The 24,262-nt window shown below is 57.0% G+C and overlaps 1 protein-coding gene across 1 annotated transcript; it reads right to left on the reverse strand.

Annotated features, from left to right (window-relative positions):
• Positions 1–3,960: 3,960 nt before the first annotated feature.
• Positions 3,961–23,018, reverse strand: LOC142819918 (uncharacterized). Its single transcript, XM_075908800.2, has 9 exons — positions 22,758–23,018; positions 14,809–14,879; positions 12,888–12,947; positions 11,490–11,590; positions 11,002–11,100; positions 9,408–9,573; positions 7,211–7,275; positions 5,612–5,707; positions 3,961–4,775 (listed from the first exon to the last, which is right to left on the reverse strand). Exons 2-9 carry the CDS (start codon positions 14,843–14,845, stop codon positions 4,515–4,517), a joined length of 885 nt encoding a protein of 294 aa, XP_075764915.2. The 5' UTR covers positions 14,846–14,879; positions 22,758–23,018; the 3' UTR covers positions 3,961–4,514.
• Positions 23,019–24,262: the final 1,244 nt, after the last annotated feature.

Below are 24,262 nucleotides of genomic sequence, written 5' to 3' on the forward strand. Positions count from 1 at the left end.
AGTCATACGAACTTGCAAATGAAGCCCGGGATTTGAATTTCCCGGGCTTCATTTGCATGTTGCCGGGCGCCGCCATTTTAAAATGTCCGCTAGTGCGGACTCTGTGCCCGCGGCTACACGCGGCACGAACTAGATAGTTCGGAATAGGAAGCCTATTCCGAACTATCTGAACGCCTCTGTTCCATGAGGCGTACAGATAGTTCGGACTAGGCTTCCTATTCCGAACTATCTAGTTCGTGCTGCGTGTAGCTGCGGGCACAGAGTCCGCACTAGCGGACATTTAAAAATGGCGGCGCCCGGCAACATGCAAATGAAGCCCGGGAAATTCAAATCCCGGGCTTCATTTGCAAGTTCGTATGACTACATTAACCACCCTAGTTCGAACTAGGGTGGTAGTGTAGACATACCCTTAGTTACTGAGGAGGAGTGCTCAGAAAAGCAACATTACTCCACATGGACTTTGCTTGTTCCTGGATTGCTGGCAGAATTCTTAGCCCTTTCAGAGGCTTCCTTCACCCCATCATTCTTATATCTACCTGAATGTCATTCAGTCCAGTAATCCAAAAATCTCAGACTAGTAAAGTCACATGGCAGTAGTCCTAGGCAGCTTCACTTTGTTTGCCAGCCACATAGTCCTAGGGGGTTTTGGCAGGGAAGAGTTCAGCTTTGCAGCCTACCTAATGCATAGGCTGTGCATCTGCTCTGTTCCCCTTTGGATGTCACAGGGAGAGACACAACCTTGAAGGTTTAAGGTTCGTTAAAAACACGAGGTGCCAGAAAAGCACTAACCGGGGAAGCTAAAACAAGGCTTAGAAGTTGCATAGGAACTTGGAAACAGCAAGCTGTACTTGTTCCAAACTACCAATAAGAGCTAACCTCAATCAACCAAAGAATCTGATACACTAACTAGCAACACTTTAGACAGCTGGGCCATGGCTGTCAGCAGCACTCTGGGCTGCCACCTCAGAGAAGGTGGAGGTCAGATTTGCGCACTCTGGCCTAGGGATGAGTAATAAATCTGTAGAGCTGGGAGAACTGGGGAGCTATTGCCTTAAGGTGTTGGGGCAGGGGGAGGGGGATGGCGTTAGTTAGTTAGTCCCTGATGTGGGCAACATTTACCAGGATGCTGGACCCCACCTCCTTGAGAGGCAGCAGCTTAATGTCTTCCCAGGGGGCTAGCTGGGCAGAGCTACATCCCCCAGAGGTATGTTTCAAGCCCCTGGGAGATGTAGTTATGCCAGTGTATGGTCCCAAGTCCTTCCCTGCCCCGCCACCTCAAGCAGTACGTTCCCTTTGCTAGCACAGGCATCTTGCCTGCTATTCAGAAACTGGGCTGCTCCCCTGAAATTGTTTTCCTACCAATATTTACACAGGGGAGGGCTGGGGAGCATGTGCAGCAGAGGACTGTGATTTCACTCAGCCACCCTCCCTGCTACACAGCTGCTTTACATGCAAGCAATGAATAATTAAGAGGCATGGATAGTGGCAGAGTAATTCACAGAGTCCCATAATGGCTGGGCTGTGTCTAGACTGGCCAGTTTTTCCGGAAAAACTTGCCAGCTGTCTACACTGGCTGCTTGAATTTCTGCAAAAGCACTGACTTTCTACTGTAAGAAATCAGTGCTTTTTGCCGAAATACTATGCTGCTCCCATTCAGGCAAAAGTCCCTTTTGCGCAAAACTTTTGCACAAAAGGGCCAGTGTAGACAGCTCAGATTTGTGTTGTGCAAAAAAGCCCCAATCGCGAAAATGGCAATCGGGGCTTTTTTGCGCAAAAGCGCGTCTAGATTGGCACGAACGCTTTTCCGCAAAAAGTGCTTTTGCGGAAAAGCGTCCGTGCCAATCTAGATGCTCTTTTCCGAAAATGCTTTTAACGGAAAACTTTTCCGTTAAAAGCATTTCTGGAAAATCATGCCAGTGTAGACGTAGCCCTGGAGTTTGCCCTCGTCAGGAAGAGATACTGGCATTGAGTGACTGGCATTCAGAAGGGAGGGGGCTTCACTGAGGGCCTCTCTGCAGCAGCTTCTAGGCCAGTGTTTCTCAACATGGGCCGCAGGCCCACAGCGGGAAAGCTGCCAGCTGGCCGCTCCGCTTTGTTTATCTAAAGGCTCCATAGCTACTGAGCCTCGTGGCTCCCATGGCTGCCCTTCATTTCCCTTGGCGGCCCATCTTGAGAAACTCCAGCCGAGGCCTGTGGCTCTCAAACATGTTGGCCCATAGCACCCCCTGCTCAATGCAGACCTTTCTGCAGACCACCAGCCAAGCACCCATGATAACAAAATAGGTACAGGAGCAGGCTGGGGGTGGAGAGTCTGGTTGGGGAGAGGGTAAAGGAGTGAGATGGTGGTGTGGGGTCTGGTTGGGGGGAGGGTGCAGGAGCAGGACGGGGGTAGAGGGTCTGGTTGGGGGGAGGGTGCAGGAACAGGACGGGGGTAGAGGGTCTGGTTGGGCGAGGGTGCAGGAATGGGACAGTGGTGTGGGGTCTGGTTGGGGAGAGGGTGCAGGAGCAGGATGGGGGAAGACAGAGGGGGTGAGACGGTGGTGTGGGGTCTGGTTGTGGGGAGGGTGCAGGAGCAGGATGGGGCAGAGGGTCTGGTTGGGGTAGGGTGCAGGAATGGGACAGTGGTGTGGGGTCTGGTTGCGGGGAGGGTGCAGGAGCAGGATGGGGGAAGAGGGTCTGGTTGGGGAGAGGGTAAAGGAGTGAGACGGTGGTGTGGGGTCTGGTTGTGGGGAGGGTGCAGGAGCAGGATGGGGCAGAGGGTCTGGTTGGGGTAGGGTGCAGGAATGGGACAGTGGTGTGGGGTCTGGTTGGGGAGAGGGTGCAGGAGCAGGATGGGGAAAGAGGGTCTGGTTGGGGAGAGGGTGCAGGAGCAGGATGGGGGAAGAGGGTCTGGTTGGGGGGAGGGTGCAGGAGCAGGATGGGGGCAGAGGGTCTGGTTGGGGGGAGGTTGCAGGAATGGGACGGTGGTGTGGGGTCTGGTTGGGGGAAGGTGAAGGAGCAGGGTAGGAGTGGAGGGTCTTGGCATGAGGGACAAGTGGTTTCCTTCACTCTCCCAGCAGGGGGTAAAGGGAACAGCAGTATGTGGAGCTGCTTCCTTTCCCCCCTGCTAGCTGGATCTGGCCTGCGAGCCTTCCCTCCCTCCCTCCCGCAGTGAGAAGCCGGTGCTGGCGCTCCAACCTCATGGGCTGGGGCACAGGGCTGGAGCACCACTGGGGGCTCCCCACTGTGGGGGGGAGCCCCAAACCTGCAGACCACCTGCATGATATTCATGGACCACTAGTGGGCTGCGGCCCATACTTTGAGAACCACTGGCCTAAGCTAATCTGTTCTGCAGAGACAGCATAGCCAGGAGTCAGTCTGATGAGCAGATGACATCACGCCTATGGCTAGACAGGGCCGGGAGCCCCGAATCCATCTGCCCTCCCCTAAAAAACAATGTGGAATCCTGTGGCACCTCAAAGACTAACAGATTTGTGCATGCACGATGCCTTTGACAAAGTGGGTCTCTGCCCACAAAAGCTTATGCCCCAATAAATCTGTTAGGGTACGTCTACACTAGCCCCCTAGATCAATCGAGGCAGGCTAATGAGGGCGACCGAAATTGCAAATCAAGCCTGGGATTTAAATATCCCGTGCTTGATTTGCATATTCCCAGCCAGTCGCCATTTTAGAAATTGACTAGCCTGAAGTAACTGCCCACGTCTACACGCGGCAGTGAAATGGGATTCCGATTTAAAGCCCCTAAATCGAATTAGCTGGTAAACCTCATTGCAGGAGGAATATGAGCTAATTGGAGTTAGGGAATCCCGTTTCACTGCCGCGTGTAGACGCGGGCAGTTACTTCAGGCTAGTCAATTTCTAAAATGGCGACTGGCCGGGAACATGCAAATCAAGCGCAGGATATTTAAATCCTGGGCTTGATTTGCAATTTCGGTCGCCCTCATTAGCATCCCTAGATCGATCTAGGGGGCTAGTGTAGACGTACCCTTTGTCTTTAAGGTGCTGGAGGACTCTTCATTGTTGTTGCAGATACAGACTAATGCGGCCACCCCTCTGATGCTTGCCCACTCTCCCCTGTATCAAATTAGGGAATTAATGAGGACTATGGATCTCTCTACACTGCAGTGAGATGTGGCTGGCCCATGCCAGCTGATTCAGGCTCATGGGCCTCACTTTTTGGGGCAATCAAATTGCAGTGTAGAGATGGGCTGGAACCTCCCCCCGCCCAGGGTCCCCGAGTCAGCTGACATGGGGCAGCATAGACGTACCCTTGCAGGTAAGCCAGCTGCTTTCACTGGGGTCTGTATTTCATAACCAGCTTCCTTGGGTGCTAGCCATGCCTGCACAGCAGGCTCCAGCGCTCCCCCTTCCTGTGGCGTTGATTCAAGAGATGGAGTGTCCTAGCCAGCCATAGCTGAATGTAAGAGGTGCAGAAACCAGCTTTAGCCAATATAGCGTATGCCCCTAAATCCTTCCTGCCCCTAGTCAGTCTACGGAGCTCTGCGGGTCATTGCTTAGCCCTGCAGGAAAGCGCAGAGGCTGTAATGCAGCACAAGCCCTACACCACAGACCAGGAGTTTCAGGAGCGGGGCCAGAGCTGCCTGCCCAGCACCATTGAAGTGCACGTTGCCGTCCAGTTTCAGGCAGCTAGTTGTAGGAGTAGCTGGACAGCATTCCTGGTAACAGGGGATAGTTGCTGTTCCGGAACACACTGGGCTGGAGGAATTGCAGGCTTTGCTACATCCAGCCACGTAACCCGTGTCAGTCTTCTTCATCTGGAGGAAGGAGACAGACAGTAGTGGGCTTGGGTTTAGCACCTCCCTGCCCCGCTGGGTTCTTGCCTTCAAGTTAATGAAGTTAACGCATACGAGGGTGCATTAGGAGGAGCATTGACAGAAGATCTAGAGAAGTGATTATTCCCCTTTATTCGGCTCTGGCGAGGCCACATCTGGAGTATGGCGTCCAGTTCTGCACCCCCCTCTATAGAAAGGATGTGGACGCATTGGAGAGGGTCCAGCGGAGGGCAACCAAAATGATTAGGGGGCTGGAGCACATGACCTATGAGGAGAGGCTGAGGGATTTGGGCTTGCTTAGTCTGCAGAAGAGAAGAGTGAGGGGGGATTTGGTAGCAGCCTGCAACTTCCTGAAGGGAGGTTCCAAAGAGGATGGAGAGAGGCTGTTCACAGTAGTGATGGATGGCAGAACAAGGAGCTGGAGGGGGCTGGACCTGATGACCTCTTGAAGTCTCTTCCAGCCCTGGGATTCTATGATTAATGGGACCAATTCAGCCTCCTGTAGCTAAGGGCCTGGCTGGAATCGCCAAGAGGCCAAGGAGGGAGAGAACCCCAGAGACTCAACTACTCCCTGCCCCGGGTTTTTGTCCCGAGGGAGTTCGGTGTGGCTGACTCTGCCTTCGCAGCTCTATGGATGACGCCCTTGGAGTTGTCAGGGCGGCACGAGGTCCACAGCCATCTCCATGCTGCAAGTGCTGTCAAGAGCCCAGCTTGAGTGGTGAAAGGGCAGCACTGACCGAGCCATGGCAGACGGCGCGGAGACCCGGCCTGCAGCCCTGCCCCAGGGTAGCAAAAGGATTCACAGACAAGTCCAGTACCTCACAGAAATCGTATCCCACGATGCACTGGTCAGCAGGCTTCTGGTCTTTGAAGCATCCCTCTCCTTGGCAGGAGAAGACGGTGCATATTTTCCCCTACAAGACAGCCAGGAAAGGCGCCATGAACACCTGTCACTCCAGAGAGCAGAGCTACCAGAGCAAGGCCTGATGTTTAAGTCACTTTCCTCTGGCCTGGTGGTGATGAGACACCTGGATGAGGAGCTATAAGCCCCCAGGGAAAGCGAGTCATCCCAGCAGTCCCTGGGTCAGCAGATTTCCCTCGAAGGGCTCATGGGCAGTGACTGGCACTGGCCGGGTAGCTCCAGCAAGCCCAGATCTTCACTGACATGGCCTTTCAGGGGCTGGCCTTGCAGCCACCTCTTCCAAAATTCACTGACCTTCCACATGCAAAGGGTTCCAAGAAAAATCAACTCCACAGACTTTGCAGAAAGCTTCACTGACATTGAACCCTAGCTGGCAAGTGCCAGCCCTGCCCTCTCCCTCCACCCTCATGGAGGGGGCTTTGCAGGGTCCCAGGGAGAGATAAGCCATCATAGGGGAATCTCCTCCAGGAATCAGAGGACGGAGATTGAAAGGGTCCTGTTGTGGACCCATCTAGTCCATCTCCCCAGGGGCCAATGCATGATAGTGCCTTACAGAATGCAACTCCATTGATGTGTGTGTGTGTGTGTTATGCCACCCTATCCCCATACTTGGTCTGTAAGGGTATGTCTACACTGCCACCCTAGTTCAAACTAGGGTGGCTAATGTAGGCATTCGAACTTGCAAATGAAGCCCGAGATTTAAATATTCCGGACTTCATTTGCATGGTCCCCGGAGGGTGCCATTTTTAAGTGCCCATAGTTCAAACTACCTGCCCGCGGCTACACATGGCATGGACCAGGTAGTTCGAATTAAAGCTCCTAATTCGAACTACCGTTATTCCTCCTGCAATGAGGTTTAACTGTAGTTCGAATTAGGAGCTTTAATTCGAACAACCTGGTCCATGCCGCTTGTAGCCATGGGCAGGTAGTTCGAAGAACGGGCATTTAAAAATGGCACCCGCCCGGGAACATGCAAATGAAGCCCGGGATATTTAAATCCTGGGCTTCATTTGCAAGTTCTAATGCCTACATTAGCCACCCTAGTTCGAACTAGGGGGCTAGTGTAGACATACCCTAAGAGCTTTGGCCCCGGAGAAGGATCTCAAGATAGTGCTCTGAGGGCCTCCGGACCGCCCGCCATTCCCCGCAGCACTGTGAATAGGGCTCATTATGCAACCAATAGGCCACGCTATGAACTTGGATTGGAGCATGTGGAATTTGGCTCTTCCACTGCCTTGGAAGAGGCATGTTTGGCTGGGCTAGTTACCGACCCTTTCTTTGCTTGGTGCTCCATGAATCTATTCCCTCTCACAGAGGCTGCATATTGGCCTTTGAACCCAGAGAGCACATAGCAGGGGGGAACATTTCCTCCAGTCCTGAAAGGCAGCCACTTCTGGGGAGGAATTCCACAGTTTAACAGTTTGACGGCAACACTGCTGGACTCCCACAGATAGTGCACCTATGCTGTCTGACCCTGCTGGGAGGCAATACTTACATTTCGGGGCGGGGGCTTCGGGGTGGTGGTGGTGGGTGCTGTAGTGGTGGGGGGCGGAAGGTCACCTGAAAGAGACACAGAAGGGGGCTGGTGAGGCAGAGCTATGCCCTCCCGCTGCTCTGCGTTTCCATGCAGCCTTCCGATTTGGTGCCAGAATCCAGAACACAGCCAGACACTGACATGCCCCGGTGGAAACCACTGGTGTCATTTTAACATGGGGCGTGACATCCGTCCATCTCAGTACGGGGGCCCAAGTAATCAGCAGCCTCATTCCGGAACCTGGACCACATCTGTCACTTCCCACCAGCCCCTGCTCTCCCTACCAAAGCTTAGGTTTGTCTGGTGCCTAGAGACTGCCAAGCTAGGCGTCCATCTAGCTCAGCATCTGCTCTGTCAGCACCTCGGAGACAAGTTCAGGGAACGCCCCCGCTGTGGACATCTGTGAAATAACCTGCCTACAAGGGATGCTGCTTCACCTGATAAGGGTTACTCTCTGCCCCAAGCCCTGCTCAGTGTTGCCCCAGTGAATGGAACTGTGAATGTTTACACCCTGTGGAGAAGGGGCTAGGCCTTTGCAAACAGTCTTGCTAAATTCTTGGGCTTGGACAGCAAGTCACAGCAAGTTGGACTCTGGCAGCAAGTTCTCCAGGTTAGTTAGGGACTGTCTGGCCACCAGTTTCACTGTGGCACAAAGCGAGTAGTAATCCACACTGGCTGATGTGGGGAGTGGCTGAGTGAGCCCGTCACACTCCTAACGGGAATCTGAACAGGTGGGTCACGTCCAGCTGTGGGTCTGCACGATCCCGATGATGGAAGAAGAGAGAACTAATTTGTTTATTCCATGGGCTGGAAGGAGGGAAATCAGGGTTCAAGCGAGGCTCTCAAGGTGGAGAATGGGTGACCACAATGCAGCTAAAGGAGGAAGCACTAAGAGAGAAACCACGTGCATGAGCTGAACCACCAAGGCAGCGCTCCCCATTCCATCAGGGCTGCAAGACTCCAACAGCCTGCAGGCAATGTTCCCTTTAATCTTTTCCATCCACGTGCAGAATACTTTTTATGCGCACCAAAGTGGGGGTGAATGTGCACCACCCATATAAACAAAAAAAACCTAGCTATGAACGCTTTGCTAAACAACTGGGTGGCACTGGAATCTCTCCTGAGTGGCCGCACAAATGCCCAGCTTGCAGGGAACCCTGCCTGCAGATATCAGACTTGCCTGTCAAGACACTGCAGGATGGTGTTTCCAGAGAAAGCACCATCATAAAGGTACAGTATTCTGAGGAATCAGGTGCCTGATCTTTGCTAGTGATCATGATTCAGCTAGTTATCCTGTGAGAGGCCTTCCTACAGAACTCCCCTCTGGCTGAACCAGAGCTGTCAGGAAATTGGAATCCAACCCCCTTCCCTAAAACCTCAGGAGTCAGATGGTTTCTACTCAGAAGAGGGGTGGGCACCCATCACTGCTATCCAGGGCTCCCTTTGGAAGGGTCATTTCTGTGCCTCTGCTGTTGGGATCTCCCTCCAGAAGAATGAGTTGGATGGAGACTAGGGATGTAAACACCCGTTTAATTAATTAACCAGTATGTTTAACCAGTGAACTGATTAAATGGAGGGAGAGGGTTGCTCCAGCCTCCACCGGTTAACCTTAACTGGTAAGCATCACCCAGTAAGGGTGATGCTTCCTGGTGAAGTGGTTAACCGGTAAGCATCACCCTTACTGGGTTAAGCGGTTAACCATTCACATTCCTCGCGGAGAGTGCTGTCATGTAGGAATTCAGCTACTCTATGGCCCTTCCTTGGGCTTCCGAGCCCCAGCGGGGATGAACTCTGGTCCCACACCACAAGCCCAGAACCGAGCACTCCAGGTGAAGCTCTCTTAGTTGGTAGCAGCGCAGAGCCTCCGACTTCCATGAGAGCAGGTCCGGCAGGGGGCTGTGGTTACACAGTACAGGTGAGGCTGGTGAGAGTGCCCACTACACCCACTTGTCCGCTCATGTAGGCCTGCTCCCAGCCTTACTCTCTCCTCCGTGGGGAGATAAAAGCTGCCATACAGCCAAGGCCCCAGGTGAAAGACCCAGACCACGTGTCTCCGGCCCTGTGCTGAATGGACCCTTCTATCTGCTGCAGTGAAGCGAAGGTGCTTGCTCCGCGTGGGACACCCGGCAGGCCGGAGCGCTCCCGGCAGGCCGGTTACCGTAGGCAGTGGCGTTGAGTCGCAGGCACAGGGACGAGTTGCAGCACTCCATGGTGCAATTGTTCATACTCCACGTGCGGTTGGTCATGCACATCTCGGTGCCATTGCCGCTGCCACATGCGCTGCTGCACTGGGCGGTGTAGTTGGTGGGGGTGAGGCGATAGAGCTGCAGGAACGAGGGAAAGAGACGGAGGGGCGTCGTCAACGTGCTGTCAGCTATGCTCTACTCACACAACTGGGTCAGATGGAAGGGGGGGGGTGGCAGCCCTGTGGACCTTGTGGTGTGAGGTGGGGCTCCCTGCCATGGAGAAGAGTCTGAAAAACGGCACCATGGATTGCAGCGGGCACGCTTGAGCCAAGGGGAACTCCCAGCAGGAAGCCTGCCCTGGTACAGCAGACAGATGGCTCTGACAGCAAGGAGATTCTAGCAAGCTCTATCCCAGAGAGCAGGGGGCAGGCCATGGGAGACACCAGGCTGCTCCTATGAGCACTAACCGGTTAACCAGTAAGCATGAGGCTGACTGGCACGCTTGCTGGTTAACCAGCCCCTGCTAGTGAATTCCATCAACGGCCAGCTGTGCCAGGCCAGAGGCGTTGGATGGTGGGACCCCAGGGCTAAGTGGTGGGGCCCCAAGGCTGGGACATGGCTGGAGGGTGGACTCTAGGTTAAAGTAAACTGTTTCAATATCCCTAAAACACTAATGTGTCTACACTGGCATCCCTTCCGGAAAAGGGATGCTAATGTAGCACTTTGGAATAGGCAAATCATCGGGGGATTTAAATATCCCCCGCGGTATTTGCATTAACATGGCTGCCGCCTTTTCCGGAGGATCTCTTATTCCTACTTTCAAGTAGAAATAAAAGATCCTCCGGAAAAGGGTTATTTTCCGGAGAATCATGTCTAGACTGGCGCTTTTCTCCGGCTTATCCCCAAACCGGAAAAAAGCGGCAGCCATGTTAATGCAAATACCGCGGGAGATATTTAAATCCCCCGCGGATTTTGCTATTCCAAAGTGTCTAATCTGCATCCCTTTTCTGGAAAAGGGGTGCAGTGTAGACACAGCCTAAGCGAAGGGCAGATTTCAGGCCCTGGGAAATAAGATGAGGTTCAAGAGGAAAGGATGGAAGAGGGACAAACCACACACCAAGGTCAGGAGAGCGTGACAGAAACCAGTAAGAGCCAGAACAAGTGACAGACTGTGCAAAGAGAGAGGCAGAACAACCGGAGGGGGGCACAGGTTTGATAAGCCCCAGGGGCTACCAGACAATTGGCCAAGGAGGGAGGGAAATACTGATTCGCACGGCATCCCCCTTTCCCCACAGCAACCCGGGGAAGCCGGGGTAGCACCAGGTTTGTTTAGGCTGCCACTTCCTTGGCACAGGCCTGATCTCTCTGCCGCCTCACACAGGCAGGGCCTATATCAGGCAGGGCTCTCTCCCAGCGTCTGCCCCTGACGGGACAGGATACTCCCTCCAGCGTGGCAGAGCGTGGAGGAGTGCGATGCCCAGGGTGTCAGGGTGAGCCAGTCACTCTTGTAGGGAGCAGCAGAGGCGACTGGCGCGGTGCCCACGGCCAGGAGGAGAACTCCCCTACCTTGCAGTAAGACGCGTTGGAGCAGGACGCAGTTTGATTGGTGTACATTTCCTTCTGGTAGCATCGCTCTCCGGAGCACTGGAAGCTGTGGCAGGTGAGCTGCAGAAAGAGCGCAGACTGGAACACGCACTCGGAGGGCACCTGCCCCCTGCCCACGCCGGCCGCACGTTGCCAAGGCACCCAGCAGAGCCTCCCTCGGCTGCCCTTCACCACTGCCTTGCCGATTGCTCACTCTGCCTCTGGGAGGGTCTGCTCCGCATCATGGGCAGGGGGGAGGGATGGAATCTGTGAATTCTTGCAGCACTAGGAAACCCAGCTTGGGGGGGGGGGGGGGCTTCATTGTCAGCTAGGGGAGCCCAAGCGGAGCTGCTGCCTTGCCAGCAGGGCCACAAAGGAACTTTGCTTTTCTCTCTGCTCCTCATCTGCATCCCTCCCGCCCCTCCAGGCTCCTGGCAGAAATGCTACTCAGGCTGCACGCGTTTCCTTACCGCTGTTGTGTTCGTAGACATGTTGGTAGCCTGGACAGCTGCTGTAGAAGACAGGCTGACGCTCACAGCGGGCACAGTAGTAGTAGGAGTCGCACTCGTGTCTGGAAGATACAAGGTGTCCAAGTGACGCGTCACCAGAATGGAAACGTCTCTTGTCACAAGCTGAGAGCGAGCTCAAGGATCCAGAGAGGCTGCAGCCTTCCCTTTGCACAGCCTGCTACCTGATGGGCTGTCCAGAGCCTGGCAGGGAAATCCTATGCGGAAGGTGGGTGGGGAAGGGTCGGAAAGGCAGCAAAGACCCTTTCAGAGAATACGCTCAATGGGAGCGTCTGGGACGGCAGAGACAAGGTGGGGACCGGGGGTGGGCAAAGGGGCCTCCGCGGGCCGGATCCGGCCCACCAAGCGGGTTGATCCAGCCTATGGCTGCCCTGCCGCTCCCCCGCCCCCAGGCCAGTTGAGACCTGGGAACAGGGGAGCATGTGAAGTCTCCTCCCCCGACCAAGGGTGCACGGCACCAGAGAGAACCGTGAGCCCCTGGCAGGGCGGGGGAGCCAGAGACTATGTTCACTCCCTTGCCCACAGGCCCTTCCCAGTGGCTGGGAGGCGCGGTGCTGGGAGGGGAGGCGAAGTGCCTCCTGAACTAAGGGGAAAGCCTCCCTTTGCCCCTCCTGATGCTGCTGCGCTTTTTCTTCCTTCTCTCCCTCCCTCCCTCCCCCCTGATTGGCCTGGGGGCGGAGGAAACGGGAAGTCTCCTCACACCGCCAGGGGCATGCGGCACCTGCGGGAACCGCCAGCTGTTCAAAACAGCCGGCAGTTCTCTCTAGGCACGGGGCGTCCCTGGCAGGGCAGGGGGCAAAGACTTCACGCGCTCCCCCACTCCCAGGCCAATCAGGGTCTGTGGGCGGGGAGCACTCAAAGTCTCCTGGCCCTGCCCCTGCCTCTCGAAGCCACACCCCTTCCCGGGCAGCCCGGGACCACTTCCGAAATTCTCAAAGTGCCCCCCCCCTTCAAAAATGATTGCCCATGGCTGATTTGATAGCCCCTCCCTCACCTCTGCTGAAGGCAGAGCCCGGGCCCATGAGCCGCTCTGCAGTGACACTTTGCCTAAAGAGAAGCCTTGCCTAGAATTAAGTCTGCACTTGACAGGATGAGGGTGGCAGCTGGGGGGGGGGACACTTGCAGGTAAATCAGGGTTCCTAGAGCTGTAGCAGCTGCCAGGAGAAATGAGCTAGGAGCAGACGTCAGAAACCCGAGGGACACGCCGATTTTATTTCCCTCTCCCCCTCCCCCCTCCCTTCCCCACACATCTCTGACAAGGCCGGGATGGGCCTGCTGCCCCTGAAGCAGTTTGCCCAACAGGAACTGAGCGTTTCCCCCAGCGGCCTCCCTGCCCCTCACCTTCTGCAAGAGAGTTCCACACGCTAAACTGCAGAGTCCAAATGCAGAGCAGGAGGCAGCCTGGAACAAAGGGAGGAGACGGCTGAGCGGGGAACATGCTGCCAGGCACATGCCCCAGGTCTCCCTCTGGGGCTCCCAGACATTCTGAGTCCCCCACCTTAAAATCCTGGCGGAAGGGAGGGGGGTCTGGAGGTGCAGTGGTCACCTCCCTCCTCCCGAGAGGAGTTTGCCCAGCCCTGTGCATGGGAGGGGTGAGAGCGTGTGAGCAGGGATTGCAGCGGGAGCCTGACCATGCTCTGGAGACAGCCGCTTTAGCCAGAGAGCTCACGGTCTGCCAAACCCCACGGGCCCTCCTCTGGCGCAACCCTATTCGAACCCACTGTCCCGGGACAGTTCCCTGGTTCTGCTCCCTAACGACTGAGCAATCGCTGTGGCCGGCCCCCCGAAACCGGGACCGACACCTCCAGGATCGCCCCAGTCCCCGCTGGGGGCCCCGTGGAGGGCAGAGGAAGCGTGTGGCGGACACAGAACAGCTGCGCTGTATTCACCTGCTCCAGGGATGGGGTGAGCTGTCAGCATCACGCAATTTAGAGGAAATGTCACCAAGGCGGCAGCAGCTGCTTCTGGTAACTGATGCAGCCCTGGGCCTGCAATTCCCAGAAGCAGCGCAATGTGCGCGGTGGCTGCGCTGCTGCCCAGGGCAAGCCAGCGGCGGCAAGGGGAGCGAATACCCTGCCATTCCTCAGGCCACACAATGCCGGCGTTATCTCAGACGGTGACAGCTATGCCCAGGGGAGGGTGTTATTTATGGGCCCACTGGGAGACCAGAGGAAGCAACTCCCCGCAGCCTGGAGAGCGGAGGTGCCAGCACGGCAGAGCAACCCTCGCGGCGCTGCTACCAGGGCAAGCATTGGGCTGTCTGGTCCAGCGAGGCGAGGTTGCACTGGTAGCAGAGCCAATCTCTCAGCATGGGGGGGAGTTGCTCTCGGTCTCCGAGATCCCTGCCACTCGCAACCCCACTACCAGCTGCTGCCTCCACAGCATATCAATGGGGCTCACGCCAGCACGGCCACCCTGTCACACTGGAGAACGCGCATGGGGGCTGTGGGGGGGAGGGGGAGACACGCAGTAACCAGGCGCAGGAGCAGCAGGCCGAGGGTGTCGCTTAAACCAGGGGCTTTCAAACTCAGGTGGAATGTCGGCCGCTGGGTCTCGTTGCTGCAGGGGGATCAGGTGAGTAGTGGGGGGAGGAGGGAGGCTAAGGCAGCTCCCTGCCTGTCCTGGCACCGCAGACCGCACTGCGCCCCAGAAGCGGCCGGCAGCAGGCCCAGCTCCTAGCAGGGGGGAGTGCACAAGGCTCCGTGCACTGCCCCTGCCCTGAGCACTAGCTCTGCACGCCCATTGGCTGGGAACCTGCTGCCGGCTGCTTCTGGGGTGCAGCCTGGTCTGCAGTGCCAGGAGAAGCAGGAAGCTGCCTTGACCTTCCCCCCCCCCCCCACACCTTCTGCTGCATCACTGGCTGGGAGCTGCTCAAGGTAAGCCCAGCCCTGACTGTCTCCCAAGCCGGAGCCCCCTCCTACACCCCAAAGATCTCACCCTCAGCCCCCCCCCGGAGCCCACACTCCAGTCACATTATGTTGTTGTCACGAATCAACAATTTCCTTCAACTGGGTCACGAGAAGAGACGTTTGAAAGCCGCCGGCTCAGGCAACTTGGCTTCTGTGCTGCCTTATTCCTCCCACGGGGGCTGCGTGGCACACGTCCCGCGGTGAGACTGGGTTTAGTTGCTTAGTAGCTCCAGCACCCAGCTCCCAAGTGGCCAAAGCAGCCTGAAGGCAGACGTCTGAGGGGGGGACAGAGGAACGCTCTGTCGTTTAGCTGGTTTGCTTCTTACAGCGATTGCCGCTGACCCGCCACTCACCTCGGCCTGGGGCGACCCGGCGTTCCCAGCCTGCCATCTTCAGCCAGGGAGGCGCTCACACCAACAGAACCCTGCGGGGAGAGGCAGAGTAAGAGCCAGTCTCACTGCTGTGAGACCCGGCTGTGAACCCAGCTGCATTCACGATACAAACTGCCCCTACCCACCCCACAGCTCCCTGCAAGCCGCAAGGCTCCAGGGCCAGCGGGATGCAGGGTTATACTTTCCTGAGAGGGCCGGTCAGTGCAACTTTAGGACCTCGTTACATTTCAGAAGCTCTCCGAGGCCGGCCTGCGCTTAGGACGCCAAGGGTATGTCTACACTAGCCCCCTAGTTCGAACTAGGGTGGTTAATGTAGGCAACCGAAGTTGCAAATGAAGCCTGGGATTTGAATTTCCCGGGATTCATTTGCAGCTTGCCAGGTGCCGCCATTTTTAAATCCCCACTAGTTCGGACTCCGTGCCCGCGGCTACATGCGGATCGAGGTGTACCGGTAGTTCGGAATAGGAAGCCTAATCCGAACTACCTAGTCCGTGCCGCGTGTAGCCGTGGGCACGGAGTCTGAACTAGCGGGCATTTAAAAATGGCGGCGCCCGGCAAGATGCAAATGAAGCCTGGGAAATTCAAATCCCAGGCTTCATTTGCAACTTCGGTTGCCTACATTAACCACCCTAGTTCGAACTAGGGTGGTAGTGTAGACATACCCCAAGGAATTTGGGTCACCGACATGCAGGTTGGACCTCTCGGTTGTCTGCGGCCAGCTCTGCTCATGGGCCTCCTTCCTCCACAGTCCAGCAGCGGCTGCCCCTGCGTGTGTTGTGGTCACCATTCGCCAGAGCATCGGGCGGGAGAGCCCAAGCTGTCCTTCGAGGTTACACTCCTAGTCCTTGCCACTAAGCCAGCCTATCTGACAGCTCAGTGACACCTCTCAGAGGCCTCGTTCTGGGTGAGCAGCCTCCTTACCTGGTCCCCGCTGAACCAAACCACGTGCCAGTGTCAGCACAGGGAGGCATTTCACTGTGTCACTTCACCGACCCGCTGGCTAACGCACCGTCCTGGACTACCTCCCAGTCTGGCCTGGCCCCGCCGCCAAAGCCCTCCCACCCTCTCCAGCAGCGCCGCACTGAGACCACCACATCTGCAGCGAGAAGTTTACAGCAGGCTACCGCCGCAAAGAGCACCCGGCCACACGGGCAGCGTTTGATCTTGTTCAGAAAGAGCCGCCTGCTCCCGCCAGACCTGCCCCTGCTTCACTCTCCAGCCTGCTGCCCTGAACGGCCCCTGGAGCCTGGGGCTTATGCAGTGCGGTGGCTCCACCCAGGTATTCCCAGCTGGAAGCAGGGTCAGTGCCTCCACCTGGGACCCAGAGAGCAAGCTGGCTGGACCACCCTGCGGCACTTTCCCACCTGTGCTCGGACGGGTTCCGAATGGAAGTGCCCAGCCAGCCCCACTATCCCTCGGAGCCAGCATGGAACTGCTCCTGCAGCGCAGCTCAGCAGGTAGCTTGAGAAGGACCAGCTCTGCCCTGATCGCAACTGGGGGCAGAGTCCTTGATTTAAATACATAAGAACATAAGAACGGTCGTACTGGGTCAGACCAAAGGTCCTTCTAGCCCAGTATCCTGTCTGCCGACAGTGGCCAGCACCAGGTGCCCCAGAGAGGGCGGACCGAAGACAATGATCAAGCGATTTGTTTCCTGCCATCCCTCTCCAGCCTCTGACAAACAGAGGCCAAGGACACCATTTTATCCCCTGGCTAATAGCCTTTTATGGACCTAACCTCCATGAAATTATCTAGTTTCTCTATTATAAACTCTATTATAGTCCTAGCCTTCACAGCCTCCTCTGGCAAGGAGTTCCACAGGTTGACTACACGCTCTGTGAAAAAGAAATCCAGGGAGGGGCTGCTGGGCCCAGTTCTGGGACTGCAGGCTGGTCAGACCGGCTATTGGATGGGGCTCTAGCAGCAACCAGAGAGGGCGGAGTTCTGGCCCTGGAGGATCTCTCCGAGAAAAATAAAACCCACCCGCAGGAGGGCGCCCCAGGATCACAGCTCAGAGTGTTGCCTAGTTGGGAGTCACCCCAGGAAACAAAAACCTGAGCCGCATGACTTGCAGCACTAACCACGGTCAACCCAGGCCATGTCTACAGCTCTGGCTACTCTGCTCTTCCTGGGCACCGTAGCCATGCCACAGTAGCTCCGATGCCTCATACAGCAGCAGACTGGTGTGTTTCTGCTGCTCTAATCCACCCTGCCAAGTGATGGAGGCAAGGGCGACAGTCACATCCTTAAAGACTGAAAGAATTGGGGTTGTTTCATCTGGAAAAGAGAAGTCTGAGAGGGGACTCGGTTGCAGCTTTCAAAGGCCAAAAAGGTTGTTACAAGAAAGGGAGAAAAATTATTCTCAAACTCTCAGGATAGGACAGGAAGCAATAGGCTCAAACTGCAGCAAGGGAGATTTAGGTTGGACATTAGGGGTACATCTAAACTACATGGCTCCATCGACAGAGCCATGTAGATTAGTTTACTCGAAAAAGGGAAATGAAGTGGTGATTTAAATAGTCACCACTTCATTTAAATCAAAGTGGCCGATTGTCGGCACGGCGCGGCAGTCTAGACGGGGATCTGCCGATGAAGCGTTCTGGGATCAGCAGATCCCCGTCTAGACTGCCGCGCTGTGCCGACAATCAGCTGATTGGCACAGCGCAGCGGCCATTTTGATTTAAATGAAGCGGCGATTATTTAAATCGCTGTTTCATTTCCCTTTGCCATCCTGCCTAATCTACATGGCTCCGTCGACGGTGCCGTGTATTTTAGACACACCCTAGGAAAAAACGTCTTGTCAGGATGGTTAAGCACCAGAATAAATTGCCTGGGGAGGTTGTGGAATCTCCAAACCCTGGAGATTTTTAAGAGCAGGTTACACAAACACCTGCCAGGGACAGTCTAGTCGGGAGGGGAACCTGTAGCCCGGGGGCTGAAAGCAGCCCCTCAGGGCTCTATGTGTGACCTGTGAGACATTTTGTTACTGTTGCTCATGCACCGGTTGTCAGGTTCCAGTCCATGTCGTCTTTTTCATACCAATATTACTAAAGTGAGACGCACGTAAAGCCAGGGCACGTGAAGCAAGGTGGGTGCTGATTGCATACAACGTTGACTGGGAGAGCCGTGCGCTCCCCCTGCGTCTAATCAAAGCGCTGCCATGGTTCACTCAGCACAGTCCTGCACATTCTAGGTACACAAGAGCAGGTAGCAAAACGGCCCTGTCCCGGGAGACCGCCTTGGTTACAACAATCTTACAGCCCACTGAGATGAAGGCGGGCCACTCATGCAACCCACTCGCTAGCATAGGTTGCCCATCACTGGTTTAGATGGTCTTGGTCCTGCCACGTGTGAAGGGGACTGGATTTTACCTCTAGAGGTTGCTTCCAGTCCTACGATCTTTCCACATCGGGAAGTTGCGTCTACACAGGGAGGTTGGCCTGCATGGCTAGCACTCTCAGGGGTGCTGGCTGCATGGCTGAAACCTCAGGCGTGTGATTTGCACACCTCTGAGTGTGGTCACTAGGTTGGCCTCACTACTGAGTGTCGCTCAGGCCTCAAAGTTCACACTCCTCGAATGGCGGAGCCCTGTGCTCACTGTTCACAAGGGTCTGCACAAGAAAGGCTCAGCTAGGGGCTGGCAGCAAACAGGACTCAGCCGGAGACCCAGGCAGCCTCAGACAGCTTTCCCCACCCGGCACTCCGCTCCAGCTATTTGCCCAGGTGCGCTGCAACCAGTGCCTCAAACCCCAGGGCTCCCGCAGCTCGGGGCGATTCTGGCACAGCTCAGGCCACAAGTCCTGGCCTTCCATTTTGCCAGACAGGAGTAGGGCTTCCCCTCCGGTTTCCCACTCAGCCCTCCGGTGGGAGACGAGTTCCCCCCACCGCTCCGGAGAGGCAGGTCTCTCTTCTGCCGGAGGCTGTGGTCTCACAATGGTGCTCGCAGGGACACCCAGTCAGAGCAAGGACAGCGCTCAGCTCAAGTCCCCTTCCTCCTCTGCACCCAGTCTCTCTCTCTACCTGCGCTGGTGCAGCAGGGAACTGCCTGCCACAGCTTCCCCAGTGGGCTCGAGATGCTAGCCCCTACTGGAGCCCAGAGCTGGGCCCTGCGCCTGTGGGTGCTGCTCCCGTGCCTCACCCTCGCTGGTTTTTGAGCCGAGGGGCAGAACAGCCAGAGACGCTCCTGCCACAGCCCTGCCGCCACACTGCACCTGGGGCCCTTCCAGTCAAGGCAACGAGTGCAGAAACAGGCCGCTGGGGCGGACGGTCAGAGAACCTTCCCTCAGGGCCTGGGCTTCCGGCGCCATGGCGATATCTGCAGAGCGCTGCCTGGGCCAGGGGAGCTCCTGCTGGCTCGCCTCAAGGAGAACCACTTGCCCCCTGAGCTGCTGTGGCTGCCTCCAGGCCAGCAGGACCGTCCTGTGTGGGGCCTGCAAGCCGCTTCCTGCCAGGCCAGGCCCCCCTCACCGGCAGCCACCACCTCCTCTCCACTTCCCTTGGCTGACGGGGCTGGGGGTCCCTGCCGGGGGCACGCAGGGAAAGCAAACCCGCTCCGGTCTGGGTCGTGGGCTCCCTTTGGGGTGGTGCTAAGGACACTGATATTGCCTCCAGCGTTTGACACCCCTGGGTGCTGCTCTGGGGCAGGCGCTGAGGCTCACTGGTGTGTGGCCAGTTGGGCCTCTCATAATAACCAAGCCCTCCCCACTTCCACCCTCTGCAACGCCAGCAGTAGGGTGTCCTGGACGCTGTCCTTTCATTACCGAGCCATGCTCTGCTTTGTGGGGGGAACTGTGGGGGTTGGGCCTCGCTGGACCCTGGGGTCTCCTTATGCTAACCCTTGCCCTCCCTAACATTGCTGCTGGGGGAGCTGCCTAGTGTACAGTGTGGCTCCAGACGGCCGGGGTACAGTCAACGTGTTAATAGCAGAAATCGTTCGGCTGTGCAATGCGAGGGTCTCGCAAACGCAGCCCTGGGGAGGAGGCCAAGAGTTGGCATCTAACCTCAAACCTGGCACAACCATCCTTTCATTTCCCCGGAGGCTCGCCAAGGCCGCCATAGCAACCAGCCAGCAGCATCATCCAGGGTCTCGGGTCTCGGTAAACACACAGGGGAGCCCCCATGCACGCGGTTGATATAGCGACGCTGTGTTTGCCCGAGTCCCGCGGGTAATTCTCAGCGCGGCAAACAGATCCGGTGAGCGGCAATGGGTTACGGCACTGACTGGCGCCAGCCAGCAATTAGCTTCTTCTATTCACAATAAAGATGTGAACAGCGGGGCCAGGAAGGAGGGAGCCTGTAACCACCATGCTAAGGGTTCCCATGCAGGAAAGGAAGGGGGGTGAGACTTTAGTTCTGCTCCTGCACCCTTGACTCAGGTGCTGAGCCTTTCTAGGGCAGACACCTGTGAACGGTGAGCACAGGGTGCACGTAACAAAAGTCATTCCGCACATGGGCATGAAAAATTAGAGGCAGCCCTGGACAAGTCCCTCCCTCATCCATGTCAAACTGCAGGAGAGGGGAGCTGAGCGAACAGAATGTAATTACCCCTCCTGCAGTTGGCCAGGACATGGGACTAACAAGTCCGGGCTCCCAGGAGAAGTTCCACTGACAGGCCAGGACAGATCTCGCCCTGTGTTACAGCATCTGTCGAGTTACAGAACACGCTGGACTTGCGTCTGGGGTCCCTTCACTCCTATGGACCAGCAGAATCAGCAGCCTAGCTCTGCCCTTGTCCCGAATAGCTTTCCTGTTCCCCTTTCTCCTCCTGCCCAAGCCGCTGTCCTGGTGGATGGGGTGAGGGAAGCTCTCGTGCAGCACAGAGCAGACGGGCATGCGGGTAACAGGCTCTGAGCACCCCCCCGCGAGCGCTCGTCTCTAACAGAACAGCGTCATCTGTCACCCCTCTGCAAACGAGGTTTAAAACGCCTGTGACTGACCCTGGCATCCCAGCTTTAGGACACTAATAAAACATCAGCCAGAGGCTCTATGCTGCTCGGCCGCCAGGTTACTTCTCACCCAGCCATCAGTTAAAACTGCTGCTGAGCCACCATGCTGGAGGAAGGGGCTGTGTTAGACGGACAGTGCCAGCAACATAGCCCATTGGCCCTTCCCATTTGGTTGTCCCCTGAGAGCACCCCCCCCCCCAGATACTAAGGGAACTGGGCGCAGCAGGTTTAGCTCCCGCTCGCTGCCTGACGTTCCCTCTCACCCCGTGCGGAAGGCTCAGGAGGGACGTCGGAAGCCCACAGGCCTTTTGCCAGCCCCCTGCACAGAGGGATTTTCACCTGGACAAAGGAAAACACTAGCAAGAAAAATACCCATTTCCAAGCGCACCCAGTCACGGCCCCTGGGGCTTAGCAGAGCAGCACACGGGGCTGTTAGTTCTGGTGCCTGATCGTTGGCCGCTAAAGCCGCCTCCACTGATGGGAGAGGGAAGCGCTTTGGAGTGCAGGGAGCTGCCCGAAGGGGAGCTCCGTGGACCGACCCCCCTCCCCCGGGAACTGGCCACAGTGCCTCTGCGTTCCCCTTCTCAGCGCCCGGCATAAATAGCCCCTCCCCCGCGTCCCAAAGCCAGGTATTTCCATGGCAATGGTTTTAACGGGGCTCCAGATGCAGGGTGCTCAGAGAGGGGACCCAGCGCAGAAATCGGAGCACAACCCCGGCCGGACACGTGGTTTACACACAAAAGGGCCTTTTCCCTTTGTGCAGTTCGCACCGTCCTCAGTGTCCCAAGACAAAGCCAGCCCTGCTGGCCGGATCCCCCGTGACACAGCCAGATACCAGATAAAGTGACCGTAGGTCAGGCCCGGCGATGCAGGGATACCAGGTCCCTGCCAGCGACCTGGCGCACTGGCTCCAAGAGCCTAGCCAGGCCTGCTGCAGGATCTGACAGTGTCTGTCACTCGGCACCTTCTGAGGAGCTGGGCCTGGGAGCCTTTGAACAGGTCCAGAGGCCTCATGCCTTCCCCTCAGGTCCCCTCCTGCTGCCAGCTCGCTCTGAGGAGTGCGCCCTGCAGCCTGGTCCTATGGGAAGGGGACAGTTTCCCCACACCGACTGGTGCCCGCTTCTGTTTTTAACAAGTCTCCCTGGATGCCTCCACCCTGCCCCTGCTCCCAGCAGGAAGAGGTCAGCCCCACCTTCTAGGGAACAAGGGCAGGCCAGTTACCCACAATTACGATTTTCTCAGGAGTTTGGCTGCATTGGGCGTTTCTCAGAAACCCCCAGGTCCTGGAGTCCAGTGACTACGTGGGGATCTCCGCTTGCATTAACACTACATTTGCTAGCCCTCCTGCCTGTGAAAGAAGGTGAATCCTACAGGCCCAAAGCCCAGACAGAAATAAAAAGAATACAAAGCAGCGCTTGATTTTGAGGGCCTGGCCCACCATCCCTTTTGAGCTGTCAAGGAAGCCAGAGAGATCTGGTCCAGCTAGCCCTGACTACAGCCGCTTGTCCACTAGGAGAGGGAAGCCAATACGGGGGAGGTCTCCCCTTCCTAGCCTGTCCCCAGCCTTCGACACAACACACAGCTCTTGCACGAGGGCAGCACACCTGGGCCACTGCGGAGCTCCCTGCTGGAAAAGAACAGGCTAGAAATCGGCTTTGGGCTCACGCTGGGGCCACTTTCCTGATACCTGAGACAAAGCACCCAGAGCTCCGTGCCTCCCAGCCGCTGGTACTCTGGGATGAGCCCCAGTGGGCGAGCCTGGCTGGATTGCGCTAGCTTTGGTTCCTGCTCCCCACAGGGTCTTACCAGCCGCCCTGGAATAACGCCCGGAGGTGCTGGAAGTCTTGGTCCCCGCCGCCCCTCCAAGGAAGATGTGAGCGAGGAAGTGCCAGGCCCAACCACCCAAGAAAGGGGGCTTCCCCCCAGGGCAGGGCAGGGGAAGGACAGCTCACCGCACCCACTCACCCTGCCTGTCTGCTCTCCGGGAGCCGGAGCGGGATCGGGTGCCTGTGCTCGGCAAGGATTTCTGTCGGAGCTACCTGCCGCACAGATGCTTCACGCTGGTGCCTGCCAAGCAGCCCCACCTCCCTCGCCCAGGAAGAGTGGCTCAAACCATTAGCCAGCGAGAGGTGTGTGTTACCTGCTGCTCCCAGAGATGCAGAGGGCAGCAGGGTCCAGGGGAGGGAGACAAGCACAGCTCTGGGCTGCATTAGCCAGAGGGAAATCCCGTTCCGGACCGCGGACATGGCTCACTGAGCCAACCTGTGCGACAGCAAAACCCCTCCTGAGGGGCTGCAGGCGGGGAAGGGTCGGGGCGGATTCCCTGTCTCCCTGGCAGGCAGCAGAGCCAATCAACGAGCTCTGTCTCCCCCCACCTCAAAGCCCCCCCAGCTGTCCAAAGCAGAGCAAGAGAGACAGGGCAGGCTCCATAGGCACGTCACAGGTCCCTGCCCAGACAGCGAACAGCAGCACGTGCACAGAAGGACGTTACGGGATTCACCTGTCACATCCTCCGCGCACGGTGCAGGAAGGACAGGCAGTTTGGCCTCTGCGCCATACACATCAGTATAGCTCAGGGGTGGGGAACCTAAGGCCCCGGGGTCCGGATGCAGCTCCCAGCTTGCCTGGATCTGGCCCCCAAGGCTCAGTGCACCCCTCCCCCCCACAAGCATTGGAGAACTGGAGCTCCAGCCCGGCAGCCCCCCTCCTGCACAGACCCTGCACCTCCGCTCCACTTCTGCACCCTACCTCCGGCCCGGCCCAGCCCACTCCTGCAGCCTCCCTCCTGCCCAAACCCCACACCTGCTTCCCGACAGCCCCCTCCCACACACTGGACTTCTCATTTCTAGCCTCCCCTCAAAGTATGGGGGGTCCACAAACTCTATTAGCCTAGGCCCCCCTTGTCTCTGGCGTGTGAGGGGAGTGTGAGTTTTGTTTTTGTTTTGCTTCTCACTTTTGTGCAGCCTCGGACTGATTGTTCTGTGGCTCAGTGGCCCCCAACCCTTCCCCACCCCTGGTATAACACCACTGTGTCTCTCCAAAGCCCTCCCCTCCCCTCTCCACAGAGTCAGAAGGACCAAGATGGGGGCTCCCAAAAACACAACCATGCCAAATGTAGAATTTCTCCCTACGCGGTAGGAGTAGGTTGGGCAAGCAGGCTACCTCCCGACCCTCCAACTAGGGATGTAAGCAAAAGCTTATCGGATAGTTGACTAGCTCCTCGACTAGTCACTTCCCCCCCTTGCTGCCTCTGCTGGCTCCTGATTTTTAAATGTATTAGAAGTGCAGAGGCGGGCAGCAGGGGGGCCCGGCGCAAGCTGGGGCAGGTGATTCCCAGCTCACACCGAGTCCCCCCTGCTGAGCACCAGCCTTTTAAATGTATTAAGAGCCGATAGGCCCTTAATACATTTAAAAGGCAGAGCCACAGCGGGGTTAGCTCCCGGGCCTGAAGCTAACCCCGCTTATTGACT

The sequence above is a fragment of the Pelodiscus sinensis genome, chromosome 26, assembly GCF_052426305.1.
Source record: "Pelodiscus sinensis isolate ZL-2025 chromosome 26, ASM5242630v1, whole genome shotgun sequence".
Taxonomy (NCBI): domain Eukaryota; kingdom Metazoa; phylum Chordata; order Testudines; family Trionychidae; genus Pelodiscus; species Pelodiscus sinensis.

Bases quoted from the DNA above. Each gene is read 5' to 3' on its own strand.
- LOC142819918 (XM_075908800.2), bottom strand. From the start codon at position 14,845: ATGGCAGGCTGGGAACGCCGGGTCGCCCCAGGCCGAG. The intron at 11,591-12,887 runs GTGAGGGGCAGG...TGTATCTTCCAG, and splicing joins GTGGAACTCTCTTGCAGAAG to ACACGAGTGCGACTCCTACT. The intron at 4,776-5,611 runs GTACTGGACTTG...TCCTTCCTCCAG, and splicing joins TGGGATACGATTTCTGTGAG to ATGAAGAAGACTGACACGGG.